At 45.2% G+C, this 21,614-nt stretch overlaps 1 protein-coding gene, 1 non-coding gene and 1 pseudogene across 3 annotated transcripts in view; 2 read left to right on the forward strand and 1 right to left on the reverse strand.

Moving 5' to 3' along the window:
- Nucleotides 1-21,614, forward strand: part of LOC105470251 (solute carrier family 12 member 8) — a 130,735-nt gene that overhangs the window by 85,366 nt on the left and 23,755 nt on the right. For both annotated transcript variants that reach the window (XR_011620306.1, XM_011722050.2), the window contains exons 7-10: nucleotides 4,085-4,172; nucleotides 5,927-6,014; nucleotides 14,477-14,623; nucleotides 16,681-17,323. Coding sequence is in view for 1 of the 2 variants with exons in the window: in XM_011722050.2 (XP_011720352.1) it covers nucleotides 4,085-4,172; nucleotides 5,927-6,014; nucleotides 14,477-14,623; nucleotides 16,681-17,323 (966 nt within the window). In the remaining variant the exon portion in view is untranslated. The remainder of the gene's footprint in view (nucleotides 1-4,084; nucleotides 4,173-5,926; nucleotides 6,015-14,476; nucleotides 14,624-16,680; nucleotides 17,324-21,614) is intronic.
- Nucleotides 688-761, reverse strand: LOC112424714 (small nucleolar RNA U3; annotated as a pseudogene).
- On the forward strand, nucleotides 5,584-5,687 carry LOC112424705 (U6 spliceosomal RNA). The gene has a single exon (XR_003015575.1). It is a non-coding gene; the product is annotated as a U6 spliceosomal RNA (small nuclear RNA).

The raw sequence follows: 21,614 nt of genomic DNA on the forward strand, positions 1-21,614 counted from the left end.
GAACACAGCCAAGAGTTCACCACCACAGATTTAATGGTATACCTTTTCCCCATCTTTCCCATCTTCTACTAACTGTAACCCTTCCACAACCCTTTTTGCTGGACACAGTAGACTATATCTAACAATATAAATTTCTCCAATGCTCATAGGCTTACCTATACTGTGGTAACAGTTTGGACTCACAACTCTGAATCTGTGTAAAAAGAGTAAACTAAATGTATATCAAAATGAAAAATGCAAACTGAGATAACCTGTATTAACATGATTTAGTTCTTCCATGAAAACTTTACTCAGGAAAGATAAAGACTATAAACCACTAAATATTGTTTGCTTCAAGATATTAATGAAAATCAATTTATCTGATTCAGTAGTTTGATTTCTTGGACAAAGAGCTCACCTGTCAAATAATAGTTAATCAATTCTTCCCATAAGATACTCACCTTATTCTGTCCACCAATACTAAACTACCATATCACAAATTTTACCCAATCTCTATCCTCCTTCCATCATGAAATACCTTAGACCCCAACATCCTGTGAACATGCACTCTCCCTTGGGAGGTACAGCTGATACCCTGGCAAGGTGGTGGTCTACCTCACTGCAGTGAGTTCTAATAAATATATTTGGCTTTGCTGTATTAAATGACTGTTTTGTGATATTTGAGGTAGTTCAGCAAAAGAGAATGTCAACGGTGCTCTACACGTTCAGAGAAACTTCTCTAATAACAAACTATAGAAATGATCCCTGAAAAGTTAGTCTTAATAACTCTTCTTTTTGTTGCCAAAATGTGCAGTCAGTATATCCTTAAAATCATTCAGTTTAATTTTATTGCCTATTGTGCTGGAAGCATTTCCTCTCCAGAGGCATCCCTCCAGGAGCCTCCAGTTTTTGCTTTAATCCCTGGCAGTTTCTCTGCTGTGCAACCCTTATTCTGGAACTTCACGCCATTCCTCAGTTATCAGCACTGATTTCTGAATCTCATGTTTTCCTTCTTCATGGTTTACATCCTCATTTTGCTGGAATACATACTTTAGTATCTTCCTTGGAAACAATATGGGGGAAGTAAATTTTCTGAACTCTTATCTGAAGGAGCTCTGTCACCCAGGCTGGAGTGAGTGGCATGATCTCCGCTCACTGCAACTTCTACCTCCTGGGCTCAAGTGATCCTCCCACCACAGCCTCCCAAGTAGCTGGGATTACAGGCATGCACCACCACACCTGCCTAATTTTTGCATTTTTAGTAGTGACAGAGTTTCACTACGTTGGTCAGGCTGGTCTTGAACTCCTGACCTCATAAGATCTGCCTGCCTTGGCCTCCCAGAATGCTGGGATTACAGATGTGAGCCATTACACCCGGCCTCAAGTGATCCTTCTGCATTGACCTCCCAAAGCGCCGGGAGTACAGGCATGAACCACCATGCCTGGCCCTTAAATCTATTACATTTTTAATTTTAGTGATCATATTTTTAATTTCCAAAAGTTCTTTCTTGTTCTTGGATTTTTTTTTTTTTTCACAGCACCTTGTTTTATAGATAGAATATATAGAATATTCTTCTTGGATGTATCTGGAGCTACTAATCAGTGTTTTCTTCCAAATTCTCTCTGTATCCTGATTTATATGTTTCTTCCAGCCTGGGTTGTTCTGTTTCTATTTATGCATATATTTGTTTATTTGTTGCTGGTTTTCCTCACACATTGGGCGACCTTGGTTGTGGGCGTGGGTTTCCCTGGCTGCCATGCGTTTAGGTCTGTCTCCCTGCTGGGGCCCTATCTTGATGAGAAGTTTGTGAGTGCTGTTGATTCTTGAGCAGGGCTTCATTTGGGGTGCAAACGTCCAGCCCTGGTTTTCCTCGGTGTATTCAGATCTTGTAGAGAAGCATTCCGAGGCTTTCTTTCCTTCTCTTTTCCTCTGTGTTATGTTCTCCATTTTCTGTTCTATGTTCCAGACATTTATGTGAACCTTTCATCTACTTAGGGTCCCCTCCCAACTTCTCTTTACTTACAGGAATTTATCCACTTTCCCCTTTACTATGCTTTCTTTTTTTTTTGAGATGGAGTCTTGCTCTGTCGCCCAGACTAGAGTGCAGTGGCGCCATCTCGGCTCACTGCAAGCTCCGCCTCCCGGGTTCACACCATTCTCCTGCCTCAGCCTCCCTAGTAGGCAGAACTACAGGTGCCCATCACTATGCCCGGCTAATTTTTTTGTATTTTTGGTAGAGACGGGATTTCACCATGTTAGCCAGGATGGTCTCAATCTCCTGACCTCGTGATCCGCCTGTCTTGGCCTCCCAAAGTGCTGGGATTACAGGCGTGATTTACTATGCTTTTAATAGGATCTTGGAGAGGAGGGAATGAGAGGAAAGAAAATGTGCCTAACATGCCGTTAAAAAAAAACAACAACAACAACAAAACCTTAGAAGTTAGTTTTCACGTGTTTCAAAATGATCATTGTAGAAAAGTGAGAAAATATAAACAGTCAAATAAAAATGACCTGTTCTTTTATCACCCAGAAATTACATTGTTAATGTTTTAAAACATGTTCTAGTTCCTTTTTCTATATATTTTTATAACAATGGGATCATACCAGATGTGTTCTGTTTTCTAATATGCTTCTTAAAACTAAGCAAAAGCTTCTAAACATCTTTCCATGTCACAACATATCCCTTACAATATTCTGAGACCTAGTATTTATTGAAAGCTATATCACTTATTTAGCCCATCCTCTATTTTTAGATGTTAGGTTGTTTCTAATTTCCACTATTCTAAACAAGCATTTATAAAAATGTTGGGCTAAATCTTCCCTCATAGCCTTGACTACCTACTTTGGGTAAAGTCCTCATAACGGAGTTGCTGGGTGACAGTATATGCACCCCCATCCACGGGCCAGCATTCAGGGTTCTCTCTGAAATACACTCCCCTACTTTCACTTTCTGGTTCCAAACTGTCACTTCACTGCCCTTCACTTGGATTCTGTGAAGCATTATGGCAGAGACATTGAGAGCATAATTTTCAGAGTCAGACAGACCAGGGTTGAATCTTAGCTTTGCCACTTATTAAATGTGTGACCTTAGACTGTTTTAATTAACCTCTCTGAGCACTTTTCTATAATATGAGGAAATAATTCTACTTTTCTGATGAGGTTGTTATGAGAATTAAACAGGATAAAAAAGTGCCTGTAAAGCACTTGACACAGGCCCAGGCAGGTTGAAAGTGTTCGCAAATCATGGTGTTGGATTCATTCCCGTCCCTAAGCCCGTTCAAATCCCTCTTTCAAGGCCACATTCAAGCTGCACCCCCTCTACGGGGCTTTCCTGACCAGGGCAGCCCATCACACTGAGTTGTTATGGCACTTGTGGGCTGGATCCTCATCCGATGTTCAGAACACCCTGTCTTGTTGTTTTCATATATTTGTTTGTAAGGGAAGAGGCAACACCCCCACCTCACCATGCAGCACAGTGCTGTGGGTCCCTTATGGATTCATTCATTGTCATTAGTGTTCTTGGAGAAGAGAGGTGATGATGAAAAGGAGCTTGTGACTCCATGTCATGGCATCAGGATTGGTTTTTCTGGAGTTTATTTCAAACCCTTTGGTTTGAAATACCATCCTCCAAGCTCAGGGGCTTGGAGGATGGTACCTGACCCCAAGGACACAGGAAGCTCCTGTGGAATCAGCGGGCAGCAGAGGCAGGGAAAGCCACTGAGCAGGAGGCTGCCAGACCTTTGTAACGCTGAGCCTCTCCAGGGCATTGTCCCAGCTCAGCACGCAGCGCAGGACCTCTGTGCGCCTTGCAAGCCGCCTTCCTCCCCCTGGTTGCTTTGCGCTGAGCGGTAGGATGCTTTTGGAGCCGGGAGGGCTTTCCCCCTGAGTCTCCTCCAACCCACAAAGGTCCCTTTCACGCCACAGGGATGCCTCCCTAGTTGCCAGGGGAGATGGAAAAGCAGCCTGTGCGCAGAGCTGCAGCTGGAGGGCTTGCTGTGGGACAGCTTCCAGGAGAGGGTCCGGGAGGAGAGGAAGGGGCAGCCCTGGGGAAGGTGATGCATGGAGAAGGCTGCTCACCCCATTCCCCATCTGGGTGTCTTTCAGGAGTCATGGCCGGTTTCAACATGGGGGGCGACCTCAGGGAGCCTGCCACCAGCATCCCCCTGGGCTCCCTGGCAGCTGTTGGCATCTCGTAAGTTCCCCTCATGGCAATCAGTCCGAGCTGGAGAGTGGGAGAGAGAACCCCAGGCAGAAGAGGGATTGCCCCTTTTGTTCTGAGAGTGCCCCGACTGTGACCAATCTATTTCGTATTCCGATCCTTCTTTTAACACTCGGTGGGCTGGAAAATTCACGTCTGGTGGGTTCAGACACTGCCCTTTCATGCACCCTGCCTGGGAATGCTGCCGAGGAGGAGTGTCAGGACCCAGATCACAGATCAAATCCTTTCTTTCCTTTCCTCGGCCTCCCGCCCCCGTCCCTCCTCAACCTCCATTTTGAACTTGGGGACTTTTTTAACCACCAAGTTTCCAGGATCCCTGAAGGGAGCATAAAGATGAAGAGTTTTGCTGTCAGACAAATTCTGGTTTGCCTCTCAGCTCTGCCGTTGATTGGCTGCGTGACTCTGGATGATTTACTGAGTTCTCTGAGCCTCCATTTCCTTTCCTGTGAAATGGGGATGATGACAGTATATGTGCTTCATAGACTGTGGGGGAGAGAGTAGAAGGCACACAGTGGAAGCTTAGCACCCAGCTCTCCTTCTTCCCCCAGTGAGCCTCCCCTCCTACTCCCCCAGGCCATCAGGCCTCTGGGGTTTTAGTTCACACTGTGCCACCCACACAAGCAGGCTGGGTGACTTTGGGTCTATTTCTGACTTTTTAGAATATTGTTTCTCTCTGTACCACAGGAAGAAGCTTCTCTGCCCTTCATTGGGTGGGTGTGAAGAGGCAATGAGATCAGAGACCAGAGACAATGACTTGAGAAGTTAAAAGGGCCTGTGTTATTGTAACCACAGTATTTAGAAAATATTAATGTATCTGTTTCACAAACACTGAATTTGCTCTTAGCTTATTGCAGTGACACCTTTGCTATCAGCCTGGAATACAGCATCAGGGTATTTTGTGCAAAACAAGGCCATACCATTGGGAAGAAAATGAAGACAACAGAGATAGAATTGAGTGTCGGGAAGGAAATAAAAGAAAGAGGCTTCTGTATGAGGACCCTGTCTTGTTTCTGGTCCCAGCTGGGAGGTTCCAGGATGAACCCTTGGCCCATCGTCTTGCTACCCAGATGGGAGTGAGGAGACCACAGGAACCTGGGTCTTGTTCAAGGTTACAGGGCATCTTGGGGACAGAGCCAGGCCTCTGCTCCTGCCTTTTGACTTTAGTTTCCCTCTTTATTATCTGATCTAAAGATAACAGACCAGCAGGACTTAGAGGCCTGAAGGATCATCAGCCTGTTCTTTTGCTGGAGGAGGCTGGGATGTGAGGCTGCGGGGCAGCCCTGGCCTGAATCCTGACAACCTAGAGGCAACTGGGCCTCCCGCTTCCCTACTCAGAATGCTCATTGTGTAGTTTTCTTTTTTAATGTAAGAAAGAGAAAAAACAGTGCTCACTTCAGCAATACATATACTAAAATTAAAACAATACAGAGATTTGTGTGGCCCGTGTGCAAGGATGACATGCAAATTCATGAAGCATTCCATATTTTTATATACGTTTAAAAGTAAAAAAATAAACAAAACAATGGTACTCCTTTTTTGGTAAGAAATATGCCAGAAGAGAAATAGTACAAAAAGTGTCCTCCCAAGCCAGCTGGGGAAGCTTCATGACTGGCCTTTCTCTCATTCTGAGACAGGTTCCCTTTGGAAACAGAAGGTTGAGTCGGGGGACTGGATGGGGCTGGGTGAGGTGAGTGGGGGGCAGCTCTGTTCTGCTCTTGGGTTTTCAGGTGGTTTCTGTACATTGTCTTCGTTTTCCTCCTGGGCGCCATCTGCACGCGAGAGGCCCTTCGCTATGACTTCCTGATAGCGGAAAAGGTGAGTAAGGCTTGCGCTCCTCGAAGGGCTCAGTCTGCTGGAGTCATTTGTTTGTTTTCACCAACAAATGGCCACCTTCCCCTTGCAGTACTGTCTGGGAATCCATATAGTCGTTTAAAAATTTAATTAATTTATTTTTTGAGACAGGGTCTCACTTTGTTGCCCAGGCTGGTGTGCAGTGTTGCAATCTCAGCTCACTGTAGCCTCAACCTTCCAGGCGCAAGCAATTCTCCTGTCTCAGACTCCCAGGTAGCTGGGACTACAGGGGCATGCCATCATGCTGGGCTAATTTGTTTTTAATTTTTTGGTAGAGATGAGGTCTCACTGTGTTGCCCAGCCTGGTCATAAACACCTGGCCTCAAGTGATCCTCCCGCCTTGGCCTCCCAAAGTGCTGGGATTACAGGCTTGAGCCACCGCGCCCAGCCTCCCTATAGTCTCTAGCCCAGGAATGAAGTGTTGGGTTGTGATGAGGAAGAGAGATGGTGGAAAAGGTACAGGCTCTGCTTAGGGATTTCGAGAAACAGATAACGATGCCCAGAGAGATTCACAAACATGAGGGGCTAGATAATGGTGACATCTCTTCCTGTCAAAAATCAGGACAGAAACAGAAGAATTTGTTCACCCCAAATTCCCAGCTAAGCAAGTGCCTCACTTTTGCTAATAGCTTCACCTTGCATGATGAATAGAATGTGCTGTTCAGAAGTGGCAAGTGGAGAAGGAGGCTGGGAACAGACAGAGGTGGAGGGAGAGGGAGGAAGCCCAGTGCCAGGGTGAGGGCCAAGGCCCTCCTTGTCTCTGAGGTCCTTGACCCCTTTTGCTTTCCTGAGAATCTCAGACACTGCGGGTTGATTTGGCTGCAACATCTTTGTTTCTAGAGTCCGCACCCTGCCAGGAGAGGATTAATGAATTCCTGGCGTTCCTCCGTTAGCAGGCTGGAGGTCATGTGACATCAAGGACATTTATTTGGCATCCTAGAATCCACATAAGATTTCCAGATATTTTTCTGGAAATCCCCAAAAACTCCTACCCTCCTTTAAGTTCTTGGAGAAAAAGTAGACCCTGAGATTCCCATCATTTTTCGGAGAAATGTAGTTGGTTAGGGAGTTTTTCTGTTAACTCCTGAGTATCGCTGCTTATATTTTATGTATTTTTAAATTTAACTTAATATTTTAACTTTTTAAAGACAGGGTCTCACTCTGTCACCCAGGCTAGAGTACAGTGACATGAACATGGCTCATTAGAGCATCAACTTCCAGGGCTCAAGTGATTCTCCCACCTCAGCCTCCCAAGTAGCCAGGACTACAGACATGCACCACTACACCTAGCTAATTTTTTTTTTCAATTTTTTTGTAGAGACAGGGTTTTACCATGTTGCCCAGGCTGGTCTCAAACTCCTGGCTTTAAGTAATCCTCCCACGTCAGCCTTCCAAAGTGCTGGGGTTACAGGCGTGAGCCCCTATGTTTGAGGATGGAGTACCATTTTCTCTTGGTGTGAGGCTTTGCACAGCAGCCCTGCTGATCTTCGTGGAGGGCCAGTGCCTGGGGCAACCTGGGCCAGGAAACTCTGAATTTTCTTTTGAGAGATACGTTTGAGCTTGGTTTTCACATTAGCACAGGTTTCTTTTTAAGGCTTGTAGGCACCCATGCAAAGGTGATTATTTGTTTTCAAGAGTTTTGACCTTAGTATAAAAGCAGGTTTTTTGAAAGGCGGTGCAGTTCAGGTAGTGAGAGAACTGATACCCACCTTTCAGCACCCAAGGTCACAGACCCCCAGGCGGCAAGGTGTGCTCTCGAGGCAGGAGTCTATAGCCCTCCTTTGTATCTACATGCACGCTTCCGTCTGGAGTTTCACTCCCAAGAGCCTGTTCTCTAGCTGCGGAATGAAAAGCTTGGCTGCATGACAGGAATTGAAGGCCTGAGGGAGCAGCCTGGGTGAGGCTGGTTTAACCGGGGGAAATGCTTCCTGCTCGTCTGCAGCTTGCCAGTGGCTGGCCAGCTCTGCCTGCTTCTAAAGTTCCTTTCTCGTGCTTTCCTTCACAGAGGTCCTTCCACCCTTTAGAGACTCTGATCTGATTATCCCCTGGGCCGTGGCTCCTCCTTCCTCTCCTTCCCCTTCTTTTCAAGGGAATGCTCAGAGTAGGTATATGGGAGGACAGGCAGCTTTGTATCTAAGGCCACAAACAGCACTAGGGTAAAAACAGCCTAGAGACAGCATCTGAGAGCCTTTGTGGGTGGAAATTCCACACCTAATAATAGGCACACGAACCGGGGGAGCGTCCTTTGGAATGCCACCTATCCCGACAGTGAGCAGGTAGGCAAGCACTTAGCCAGCTGGGGGCACCTGCGGCACCAGGCCCAGCAATGACACTTGGGAATGTCATTATGCACACACTGGGATGAAAGGTGGAGATGTAGTTTTTGGAGAGGACAAGAGACCGTTCCCTGGAATAGGCCATTGTAAAGCCTATAAAGGAACAAAGCTACTGCTCTTGGTTCTCAGTAGAAATGGGCAGGTGCAGCAAGTCAGTGAGCCGTGATGGAACCGACCCTGATGACTTCAAAATAGCAGCACCTGGGTCTTCTGGTTCCCACTACCCACTCCCTAAAGGGGACCACACAGGAGTTTCCTCCCACACCTTTTGTGCTTTCCTACTCCCTGGTGTCGCTCCTTGGGACTGACTCCGCTGCCGCTGCAGGAGCAGGTACCATGCTCAGGCGGTAGATTGGGCCACAGATGTTTTTACTGGCAATGACTGGAGAAGGAGAGGGTGCAACCTACACTGCTTGGGAGGTGCAAGTGCAGTCTCTTTACCTTGGTCACTTGACACAACCTGCCACCCTGATAACCTATTCACCTCAGCTTCCTGTCTTACCTGTGGCTTCAGTTCTGAGCCAGCGCATCTCTGAACTTTCCTGGGCCTGAAGAAAGGCCTCTTCTGTATGTGTGCCCCATGCATTACCTCTGGACACTGAGACAGGGCGGGTCTCTGACCTACTCTCCTTGGCGCTCGTTCACACGCTGCTCCCCAACGCACTCCTCTCTCTCTCGGGGGCTTTCTGCCAGAACAATTATCTTCAATGGCTGCAGGCTGCCCTGGATTCCTTTCTACTGATTTGCAGCTGGTCAGTTAATCTGTTTCTGTCTGGGTTTCCTACAGCTTCTCTGATCTATTTCTAATTATTTGGCTTCTCAAATCAGTTTCTCTAAGAAGCGTCTTTTTACTTTTTCTTTTTTTTTTGAGACGGAGTTTCGCTCTTGTTGACCAAGTTGGAGTGCAATGGCATGATCTCGGCTCACTGCAACCTCCACCTCCCGGGTTCAAGCGATTCTCTGTCCTCAGCCCCCCAAGTAGCTGGGATTACAGGCACATGCCACCATGCCTGGTTAATTTTTTGTATTTTTAGTAGAAATGGGGTTTCACCATGTTAGCCAGGCTGGTCTCGAACTCCTGACCTCAGGTGATCCGCCTGCCTCAGCCTCCCAAAGTGCTGGGATTACAAGGGTGAGCCACTGTGCCTGGCCACATCTTTTTACTTTTTATCCCAACCACAGAGGAATTTTCTCCCAGCTCTCAGGTGTATGTGCATTCTTAAAAGTCTTGTATACAGTGGTGGCTCTGAGATAGCCCATGAAAGCACGTAGTAGGTGCTAATTATAATACATTTTACCTGGCACATAGCAGGTGCTAATTAAATTTTAACTCCCTTCCACACTCCGTATGGGCATACCCTTACAGATCAAAACATTTATTTTAGGAACACATTTTCTCCCCACAAATCCACCATATTTAATAGGAAAAGCCAAAATAGTCAATCTCAGTATTATTTAGTTAGAAAAGTAATTGTATAAACCACAGTGTTAGTTGGGGTGAAATAGATTAAATATTTCAAGATAAACTTGTATACAGTCCAGGAAACAGATGTTTATTACAAATAAAAAAGACCAAATATCTTAGGAGTCCTGGGGCTTGCTAACTAGCAAAATAAGTGCAATCTAAGAAGGAAAAATATCCCAAAAGTATTGTTGTTAAGACTAGGGAATCTGGCCAGCTCATGCCTGTAATCCCAGCACTTTGGGAGGCCGTGGTGGGCAGATCACTTGAGGTCAGGAGTTCAAGACCAGCCTGGCCAACACAGTGAAACCCCATCTCTACCAAAAAATACAAAAATAAGCCAGGCATGGTGGTGCACGCCTGTAGTCCTAGCTACTCAAGAGGCTGAGGCAAGAGAATCGCTAGAACCCGGGAAGTGGAGGTTGTAGTGAGCCAAGATCGTGTCACTGAACACCAGCCTGGGCAATAGTACAAGACTCTGTTTAAAAAAAAACAAAAAGCCTAAAAAACTGGGTAATCCCACAGAGCAAACTCTGATTCCTGGATTTAATAGTCATGGTTTCACATATTCATGAGGGACCTTGGAAGCTCATGACACAAGCTGTACAGGGAAGATGGGGATGGGACAGCGCTGGTGACTAGGGAGTGAGTCCTAGTGGGCCACTCAGCACCTGGGAGTGGGTCAGCCTGAGTGTCCTCTGCCCTCCATCGTGGACACAGTCCTGCCTCTCAGGAAGGGAAGCAGACTAGGTCTCATTATGGAAAATGGTTTTCAAGTGAGAGGTAAAACTGGACTGAAAGTTGAGATGTTGATCAGTTCGTGGAGCGTGGAGAGTGCTAGGAAAGTCATGACTGTGGAAATGAGACGTGGGAGGAAAAAACCAAAGCGTTGTTGAGACACGGCCTTATTAATACACTTGGGATTATAAAGGCTTTTAGGGTGCGCTCCTCAGTGATGTCAGGGGCCACCGGAATTAGATGAGACAGAATGAGCCCCGTGCAAATGACTTTAAATCCTGTCCTTCAAGAGAAGAGAACAGCCAATGAATGAGTGGAGTCCCTCAATGACCAAAGCTCAAGTGGGAGCTGGGAGAAAATACTAAGAGCAGAGAGATGGAAGTAATTATTTTAATCAGTAGTTACTGAAGAGAGAAATCAGGGTAGTTCGCACCCCATGTAATATTTTGGAAAGCTTTGAGGGGGATGGCTCAAACAGGTGTATGCCGGAAAAGAATCACTTTTTATTTAAAAAGAACTATTGACACACCTCTACACAAATAAATCCTCACTTCCACCTCCACTGGCACATTTAGCAAATTTTCAGTCTGATACGAATAGAGAAAGCAATTAGGTTCTTTTAGGGCTGGGAGCAGAGTTGTGTGGTTCACTGTTGTGTCTATAAGCCTTGCACTGCCTAGCACTGTGCCAGGAACATAACCTGTCCTTGGGAAATGCTTCCTAAATGGGTGGATGGATGGATGACAAATGAAAGAAAGAGATAGGATTTAGGCAGGAGAGATGGAATGAAGTTTTTATAATTTGTCTAGATGTGGGGACCAACATTTCATATATTATTCAGAAAATAGACTGAATAATATTTTTATATTTTTTAAAAGTGGTAAGTGAACAGATCATTCTACACGATCGACAAACTGGACATAAACAAGTTGCTTTACTTGGCCCTGTCTGACCCCAGCTCTTAGGGCTCTGGAGGAATCCCAGGGTGTGTCTGTGGGAAGGCTGGCCAAAGACGGAAGCCACCATATCGTGTACTCATGGTGCCAGGGGCTCAACCTAGTTCCTGAAGTCAGTCCAACTCTAGGAGTATGACAGGCTGGAGCATTCCCACTCATTCCTGCTCTGAGTAAATAGACAGGCTTTAAATGAAAAAGAGTTGTAAAAATTCAAATATACATAACCTTTTAGGTAAGAAGCAGTGAAATTTCTGCAAAGAGATGCCACGCCTGACTCTCCCAAAGAATTTTTTGAGGGGAGAATGCAATGGCTACAATGTGTTGTGTCCAGGGGTTCGCCACATCGGCTGCATATTAGAATCACCTGGGGCCGGGGGGCTTTCTTAACATCAACCACGTCTGTGTCTCACTCTACACTAATTAAATCAGAATCTCTGGGTGATTCTTATGTTTAGCCAGAGTGGGGAATTATTGACTTAACTTTTCAAAAGGCTCTTTCTTGATAAAATTTCATCATAGAATCTGTTTTTTTAAAAACCAGTCAACATAGGATGCATTTGGTAGAGAAGACAGAAATAAAGGCTATAGATGAATGATCACATCTCAGAATGGATTGAGGATTGATAATGGACCCAGCTTATCTAACAGTTTTGTAAGGCACCTAGGGCTCGATGACAGCAAAGTCGTGAAGCTACATGAATTCAGCTGCTGAACTCTGCTTGCCTGATTCTGCATGAGCTGCTGGGGGAAGGGGGCCAGGATTCATGATGCAGCTCTACCCGTGAGGCGCTCAGGGTGCTGGCAGGATAAGCCATGAGCATAACTATCCCACAGGATGGAAAGTAACAAAATGCCATCAGATCACACAAAGTGATGGAAACACTAGATGACATTGATTTTCTGTAGTAATAAAACAGTGAGTAGGGTGGGTAGGACAAACCCAAGAAACCTGTGACATTGAAAAAAGAGACAGGTGAGATTCTTTGGGGATAAGAGAGATGATAAAGATAGGGGAAAGGAATCAACATTGAATTAAAGACAAGGTGGGCTCCGTAGTGGACCTTAGTCTTGTTCATCAAGCCTCTGACCTTCCTGACCATTTGGGGGTTATTCTACCAATTGTCTTGAAGGGAGGGAGTACCCCTATTCTGTGTAATAGCAACCCAATGGACCAGACCTCTCTTGTCTGTCCCTTTGCAGCCCTGGTAGGGCACATGACCTACACTAGGCCATTGCGTGCTCCCATTGTAACCAACGAAGCAAAGATAAAGAGCTGGTGAGAATCCATCCACAGGGCAGCAGGGGTGCAGCAGCATCCTGGCCAAGCTGTTCCTGGGGAAGAGGCTGGGTATGCCTCCAGGCTTGGTCCTGCCCTTTTCTGAGCCTCATCCTTTAGCCTCCTGATGATTCTACAAACTGCCAGTGTCCTACAAATATATTCTTTTTTTAAGAAAAGTATTTTTTTCCCAATCAACTGTCCTGACTGATTCATCAGTCAGTCAAATTATTCCAGTGATAATTTATGAGCCAGGAAAGAAGTCTAGCTAGTGGCTTGTGTTCAGTGTAGCTTGATGACACGAATCCAGTGCTTTGCTGACACAAGGAAGTAAAAAATGGGGCAAGGAGAGCCTTCATCAAGAAGGGTGTAAGTGACAAAGCTGAATATTAACTCTAACCTATCTGTAAGCATTGGACACATGAGTACTCGGAATGTACAGTTCTGGCCACTGTGCCTAAAGTAAAGTAGAATGGAGAGGGCACCTCAAATAAGAAAACAAAGGTGCTTCCCTATGGGTACAGATGAGGTCTGGCCCAGGAGGGTGAATTCATGAGTGAGAGCTTGGGACCTGGCTGCACATGGCAAGCAGTCATGCAGCCACCCAACCCCTTAGCACTTTTAGCACTGGGTTAGCTAGTAACATCTTAGACCCTGATCTTTTGTAAGTTGACACCAAGAAGAACAGCTGTGCCCTCTTATTCTATCTATTGTTGCCTTGTGGGTCATGGATCTCATTCATTCATTCGGCATTTATATTTCTGTGTTGGGCACCAATAATTCTAGGGTGAACAAGACAGAAGACCTGCTTAAATGAAGCCTCCAGATTAGTGGAGGGGTCACCATGATAGGTGCTGACCTAACGTCATGTTGGGGATGCTATGGAGCACTGAGAAGCGACTACTGTAGTCAGGGGAAGAGGGGATGGCCTCACAATGGAGGTGAGGTTGGTGCTGAGTTTTGTAGCACAATTAGGAGTTTAACAGACAATGAGTAGATTAGGGGGTGTGGACAGAGGCTTCCTACAGACAGAAAAATCATGCTGATCAGACTCTCAGTGTGCCAGGTGTGAAGCTGAAGAGGTCACAGACCATGAAGAGCCTTATATGTCAAGACAGGGGGAGCCTTTGATTTGTCTGCAACAGAGACATTGTGATTAGATTTGAGTTTAGAGAGGTCACTCCCGCAGAGGCTTAGGGGATGATTCAGAGTGAATCAACTGAATGGTTTAAACTCATCTTTAAGGGTGAGCTTAAAGGCAAGAGGCCAATGAGCATTATAGTTGGCCAGTTTGTTCTCAAAGTGTGGTCTCTGGGAACCTGTGGGGAATCCAAATTTCTAGGCCCCACCCCAAGCCTACTGAACCAGAAACTCTGAGGAGGGGGCCCAGAAATCTGTCTTTAGCAAGCACTGCTGCTGAGTCTGGCAGACGCTTCATTTGAGGACCGCTGTGCAGTCCATATGAAATGTGGTGGCGGATTCAGCTGAAACCATGGAATGAATGGGGGTGAGGCTGGAGATGTAGAAACTGTATCCCAGAGATCAGATCCAGAGGACTCAGTGGATGATTGCATGGGTGCAGGTGGGTGGGTGCTGGGGGAGTAGAAAGGCACAGGAGCAGGTTCTGGCACTGGCGAATGAAACCACTTCTCACACAGGTGTCCCTCGTGGGCTTCCTGTTCCTTTTGGGCTTATACATCTCATCCCTGGCTTCCTGTATGGGAGGACTTTATGGAGCTCCCCGCATCCTGCAGTGCATTGCCCAGGAGAAAGTGATCCCTGCACTTGCCTGTCTGGGACAAGGGGTGAGTAATCCTCTTTTTTGTTTGTTTGTTTTTTGAAACATGTTTTGCTGCTAACCTGATTGTTGGTCCATCAGTTGGTTAAGCTTTTCTGATCAGAGCCTCTGGTCAATTTCTTTGGGGTGACACAGAAAATAATGCAGAGGTCATTTCTTTCAGCCGTGTCCTCCGGCTGGCTTAGGTTAGGGCTAAGTAGATGAAGCATGTTAAATGTCACAGCCACCCAGCCCCTTAGCACTTTTAGCACTGGGTTAGCTAACCAGTCCTAGTAACATCTTGGACCCTGAGCAGCATGAAAATGCAGTGCCCCATCCTTTAATAAAAATGAATTCAGGATCCTCCAGGTTTAGCATAGAAGAAAGCATGTTTTGGTCAGGAGGCGAGCTGGTCCTTGAAGCTCTAACTCTGCCCTCAAGGCTCACCTGCCCCTTGGGGGTTGCTGTTTGATGATTTCCCACACCTCTGGCCTCTATACTTCCTGTTAACAGTCAAGAACCAAACCTTAACTGATACCTAAAGGACAGCTCAGTTGAGTTAAGGCTGGGATGATTAAAATAGACATTCTAAAGCCCAGGGGAGGACCAAAGAGACATAAACAGAGAATCCCACTTCCCAATAATATGGTTTGCAAGCTATAGTTCATTTTTGTCTTGTTGAGGTAACACAGAGGGCCTCCCCACCCGCTTCCAATTTTCACCCTCCCCCTGGTTTAGGGAACACATTGTTGCAACTTATCCTTGATTTCTTCCTTTACCTTCCTTCAAAAATGCAGTTTGGTTTTGAACATTTTTCATTTGAGATCCTATTAGACATCCACTGGGAATGTTGTGTAGGCAGTTGGATATGTAAGCCTGGGTTTCAGGGGGAATGTTTTAGGCTGGAGATTCAAATTTGGAAGTTGTCAATATAATGCCGGTATTCAAAGCGTGAGTCTGGTTGAGCTCACCAAGGGAGGGAGTACAGACAGAGAAGAGGTCTGAGGATGGAGCCTGGGGCTGCTTTAAATGTGGAGTTCAGAGATGTGAAAAGCCAGCCATGGAAACCAAGAAGGAGCAGCCAGTGAAGAGGGAGGTCAGTCAGGAGAAGTGAGGTGAAGAAAGTGTTTCGAAGAGGAGGGCGTAGCCAGCTGGGTCAAAGAAGACAGGGACTGAGAAGTGACTGTTGCTTTTGGCTCAAGAACTATGTCAGTGACTGTGATGAAGAGCTCCTGGGAGTGGCAGCTAGCACCTGTTTTCCATTCCTGTCCGCCTGAAGGTCACCATAACCACCTTCATTAATAACATGTGTGTGTAATGTGTGTGCATGAACATTTGCTGATGTTTAGGGTCAGAATTCCCCTCCTCCAGCCACCAGTGATTCTGCTGTATCTTCCGGAATCTTCCTCTCCCTGGGAAGAATCAACTTTGCATCTCTTTGATTTTCTATGCTAGTATCAAAACCCAATGAAAGACAAAAGGAGAAAATCGTTGGGAAGCCAAAGTTCTACAATAATGCCCCATGTTCATAGTTATTCATACAGGCTGGGCGCGTTGGCTCACGCCTGTAATCCCAACACTTTGGGAGGCCGAGCTGGGCAGATTGCTTGAGCCCAGGAGTTTGTGACTGGCCTGGGCAATATAGCAAAACCATGTCTCTACAAAAAGCACAAAAATTAGCCATGCATGGTGGTGTACACCTGTAGTCCCAGCTATTCAAGATGCTGAGGTGGGAGGATGGCTTAAGCCCAGGAGGTGGAGGTTGCAATGAGCTGACATCACACCACTGCAGTCCAGCCTGGGCAACAAAGCCAGACCCTGTCTCAAAAAATAAAGTTACTAATGCAACTAATATCTGTGGAGCTTACTGCATATCAGTCTATGTGAAGCATTTCACATGCATGAACTCTGATCTCACAATAATCCCATGGCTAGGATACTATTATCTCAGTTTATAGATGAACAATCACATGGGGAGAAGTGGCTGAGTCATTATGAATTGTGTTTCTAGCCTATAACTTCTGAAATCTCTGAAGCATTCTATCTGAAATTTTATGGTCCTGCATGTTATTTTTGTTGCTGCAGAAGGGGCCAAACAAAACACCTGTGGCTGCCATCTGCCTGACCAGCTTGGTGACCATGGCCTTTGTCCTTGTGGGTCAAGTGAACGTTCTGGCCCCCATCGTCACCATCAACTTCATGCTGACATACGTCGCAGTGGACTACTCTTACTTCTCCCTGTCCATGTGTTCCTGCAGCCTGCCCCCGGCGCCTGAGCCAGTGCTCAGGGAGGGCCCGGAAGGCCTCCACTGCTCTGAGCACCTGCTCTTAGAGAAAGCTCCCAGCTACGGCTCTGAGGGACCTGCCCAAAGAGTCTTGGAGGGCACGCTGCTGGAATTCACCAAGGACATGGATCAGTTCCTCCAGCTAACCAGAAAGCTTGAGAGTAGCCGGCCCAGGCAAGGAGAGGGTAACAGGACTCCAGAAAGTCAGAAGAGGAAAAGCAAGGAGGCCACCAAGCAGACCCTACGAGATAGCTTCCTCTTGGACCTCAAATCCCCTCCTTTCCCTGTGGAGATACCTGACAGGTTGCCCGCTGCCTCCTGGGAGGGGCAGGAGTCCTGCTGGAACAAGCATACTTCCAAGAGCCAAGAGACTCAGCTTGGGGGAACATATGGAGAGCAACTGGTTCCTGACCTGTGCAACCAATCTGAGTCCAGTGGAGAAGGTGAGTGCTCTGGTGTCACACTGGGGCCTCTTATTTGGGGATGACCACTGATTATCCTATCTACCCAGTTATTGTGAACCAGTTATAGCTGGGTTTAAAATCCTTGTTCATTTTGTGCAATATTTATTTTAAAACATTGTAGTCAGGTATCAGCTGAATTATTTGTAATTCTACTCTGTTGTAGATGGTTGATTTTAAACAGAAATTTCTATCTACTTCTGTATATTAGACCTGGGAGCCACAGCTAGTAATTGGGTATCAATTTCTTTTCACTCAAAAATGAACTGAAGTATAAAGCCAGTGTGAGTAAAATCAGTCTCTCCTTACAAGGGAAGTGGAAATGTGTTGTGATAAACTACCTGTCAAGGATGCAATATGTTTTCTTTGTGGAAGACAGACCTCCCAAACCAGGCAAGAGGTGATGGAAAGAAGGTGGCTCAAACTTTGTTTTCTCAAACCTATAAACACAGAGACGCAGAGAGAGACACTCACAGAGAGGCTTATAGGGCATGAGCAATTCTGAAAGTGAGAACTTGTATTTTCAAGGACCTACCATATTCTAGGTACTTTACGTCTATTACTTCATGTAATATAATATATATTAGCATTTTCCATTTTACAAATGAAGACCTTGTGTCCCCATGAGGTCACAGAGAAGACCCTGAGCTGATTCTTTGCACAGCTGGACATCACCCTGCATTGTATTGTCTGTATTTGAGGCCCATGTACTTTCCTCTACATTATGCTCTCCCTGGAACTATATATAGACAGGTGTGGGCAAAGAGGAGGAGATGAGGGACATAGAAGGAGGTGTCTAAAAAATAGTGTTTTGGCCGGGCACAGTGGCTCACGTCTGTAATCCCAGCCTGACCAACATGGTGAAACCCTGTCTCTACTAAAACTACAAAGAATTAGCCAGGCGTGGTGGCGGGTGCCTGTAATCCCAGCTACTCATGAGGCTGAGGCAGGAGAATTGCTTGAACCCGGGAGGTGGAGGTTGCAGTGACAGAAGAATTGCTTGAGCCTGGGAGGCAGAGGTTGCAGTGAGCCAAGATCATGCCACTGCACTCCAGCCTGGGCGACAGAGTGAGACTCCGTCTCAAAACAAAAAAAAACAAAAACAAAACAAGAACAAAACAAGCCCCCCAAAACCTAGTGTTTTACGTTCTCCCAGAAACCTGTTTTTCCTTCTTTGCCTCTAAATTGCCAGGAACTTTTAATTAAAAATTAAAAATTATTTTATTTTAATCAATGTACTAAGTGTACGGTTTAGTAAGCCAAATAATATTAAAAGTCACATAATCAGAAACAGTAGTTCCTACTCTTTTATACCACCCCTTTTACCTTTCTCTACTTCCAGTCCCATTCCCAGAAAATCCTACTTTGAACCAAAAATTTTCCTCTTCTGTTAATCTGTCACTAAATGATGTATTTGCATTGCTACTTCTTGATATTTCAGTTTCTGACATCGTCTTTTGACTTCCTCTTATGATAAATGAGGATTTGATACAATCTCAGCTCACTGCAACATCCAACTCCTGGGTTCAAGTTGTTCTCCTGCCTCAGCCTCCCAAGTAGCTGGGATTACAGGCACCCACCACCACACCCAGCTAATTTTTGTATTTTTAGTAGAGATGGGGTTTCACCATGTTGGCCAGGCTGGTCTTGAACTCCTGACCTCAAGTGATCTGCCCACCTCATCCTCCCAAAGTGCTGAAATTCCAGGCGTGAGCCACCACACCCTGCCTGGATTTAATTCTTGTATGCCACTCTGACTTCTCCTTATCTAATGCCCCAGAGTAGTTATCCCACAGTTTTTTAAATTAAATTAAAAGCTAGCATTCTTGTTATCATGACTAAGTAAATATTGCTCAGTTCTGAGCCATATGTTACACTATGATTACATTTCCTTTTTTGCTCAACTTTTGCTGTTTCCTAGAATTAATAATTGCCTTAGTTTTTTCTTTGCTTGATTTTCTGTCATCATTTTTCTTTAAATGCTCTGGCAGATCTGTCAAATGTCTCTTTGCATTGTTTTCAAAATGCTCCAATTCTTCAGAAATCTATTGTTTTCTTTTTTCCCCTCTGTCCTATGGCTCCATCTTTCTGTTCCACTCTAGATGGTTTGTTTGCTAGGTCTGCTACAAAGCTGTTGTCTTAGAATTCCTCTTGTTACCACACTTCTGTGTCAGATCCAGGAAACAAGAGATTTCTTACCAAATTGATGCTTTTACATAGTTTTTATTTGATAATTCCCCACCCCCATCCCTCCATTCCCACTCTATTATCTTGATTTTGTATCTTCTTAAATGGGTCTCTAATTTTCTTTCTTTTCTCTTTCCTATTCATTTATTTGTTGTTTTTTCTGGAATACTTCATGGATTTTCTCTCCCAAGTCTCTAATGATTTTTTTTGAAGGGTTGGTTGTTGTATCAGTCATGATTAGTTTTGACTGAGGATAACAAAATTGCAAAATAATAGTGACTTCATCTAGCTCATACACAAGGATCCAGAGGTGGGCAGTCCTTGGATGCCATGGCAGCTCCATGGTCCTGAGTGACCCATGCTCCTTTATCATTTTCTTTACCATCATCCTTAGTATATTATTCTGTGATCCAACATGTGGTTGCTGGGGTCATGCCATTACATTTATATTGCAGGCACTAGAAAAAGGAGAGGGAAAAAGGGCAAAATGGTGAGCCTCTAAATTGAGTCATTTGGAGGAGGCTTCCTCAAAAGTCCCATTCCACACTTCTCATATTTCACTGGTTGGAATTTAGTCATGTGATTACAACAAAATGCAAAGAAGGCTGAGAAATTGTTTTTTAACTGGTCATATTACTACTTTACATAAAATTATGTGTTTTTTCTTTTTTTCCTAAGAAAAAAGGAGAGATAGGGTAGCAACTATCAGTCTATGCCACAATTATCCAGTTTTTAATTTCCAGGACCTCTTGGTTGTAATCTAATTTGTCCCTGTCTTTTTTTTTTTTTTTTCCTAATTTGAACATCATCTATTTTTGTTCTATGGGTACAATGGCTTATCTTCTGTCTCTGATAATATTATTTTTCTTCCCCCTTTAAAATTTTTTTCTGAGGCTGGACATGGTGGCTCATATCTCTAAACCCAGTGCTTTGGGAGGCTGGGGCAGGAGGATCACTTGAGGCCAGGAGTTCAAGATCAGCCTGGGAAACATATTGAGACCCCATATTTACAAAAATTAAAAAGGAAGTTAACTGGGCATAGTGGCATGTGCCTGTAGCCCCAGCTACTCCAGAGGCTGAGGTTGGGGGGATCTCTTGAGCCCAAAAATTCGAAGTTACAATGAGCTGTGATCACTCCACCGCACTCCAGCCTGGGTGACAGAGCAAAACCCCGTCTCTAAAAATAAAAGTGAAAATAATTTTAACAAGTTTTTCCGTTCCTTTCACTGTTCCTGTTTTCTTTAATTCTTTTCTCTTTGGTTTGGGCTCTCTCTCTCTCTTTTTTTTTTTTTTTTAAATCTTGGAGGCTTTTTCTGAAATGTCCATTGATCTTTTGACTTCTTTTTGTACTTAAAAGTGAAGTACTGGCTGGGCACGGTGGCTCACACCTGTAATCCAGCCCTTTGGGAGGCTGAGACAGGAGGAATGCTTGAGCCCAGGAGTTCAAGACCAGCCTGGACATCATAGCGAGATCCGGCCACTACAAAAATTTAAAAATTGGTGAGGTATAGTGGCACATGCCTGTAGTCTCAGCTACTTGGGAGGCTGAGGTGGGAAGACAGCTTGAGCCTGGGAAGTTGAAGCTGCAGTGAGTGGTGATCGCATCACTACACTCCAGCCTAGGTAACATATTGAGACCCTGTGTCTGCAAAAAAAATCTTTTTAATGAGCCAAGTGTGATGGCACATGCCTGTAATTCCAGCTACTCAGGAGGCTGAGGTGAGAGGATTGCTTGAGCCTGGGAGATTGAGGTTACAGTGAGCCATCATCTCACTACTGTACTCCAGCCTTGGTGACAGGGTGGGACTCTGTCTCTGTCTCTTTTTTTTTTTTTTTTTTTTTAAGTGAAGTACTAAAAAACTGTTTAGAAGAGCTTTGTACATTAGCAGGGCTTGTTCATTGGGGCACCTTGTTGTAGAATAAGGAGGAGTGGGCTAGACTTTTTACTGGAGGACCCCCCAAATGTGAATATCTAGAGGTTTTCTCTTGGACTCTTCAGTATGTTCCTCTAGAGGAGGGTTCTGTAATCCCTTGCTCGAGGGACACACAGATAGGTACTTGCATTCTGGGAACAGGATGAGATGAG

This window comes from Macaca nemestrina, chromosome 2, assembly GCF_043159975.1.
Source record: "Macaca nemestrina isolate mMacNem1 chromosome 2, mMacNem.hap1, whole genome shotgun sequence".
Lineage (NCBI taxonomy): Eukaryota > Metazoa > Chordata > Mammalia > Primates > Cercopithecidae > Macaca > Macaca nemestrina.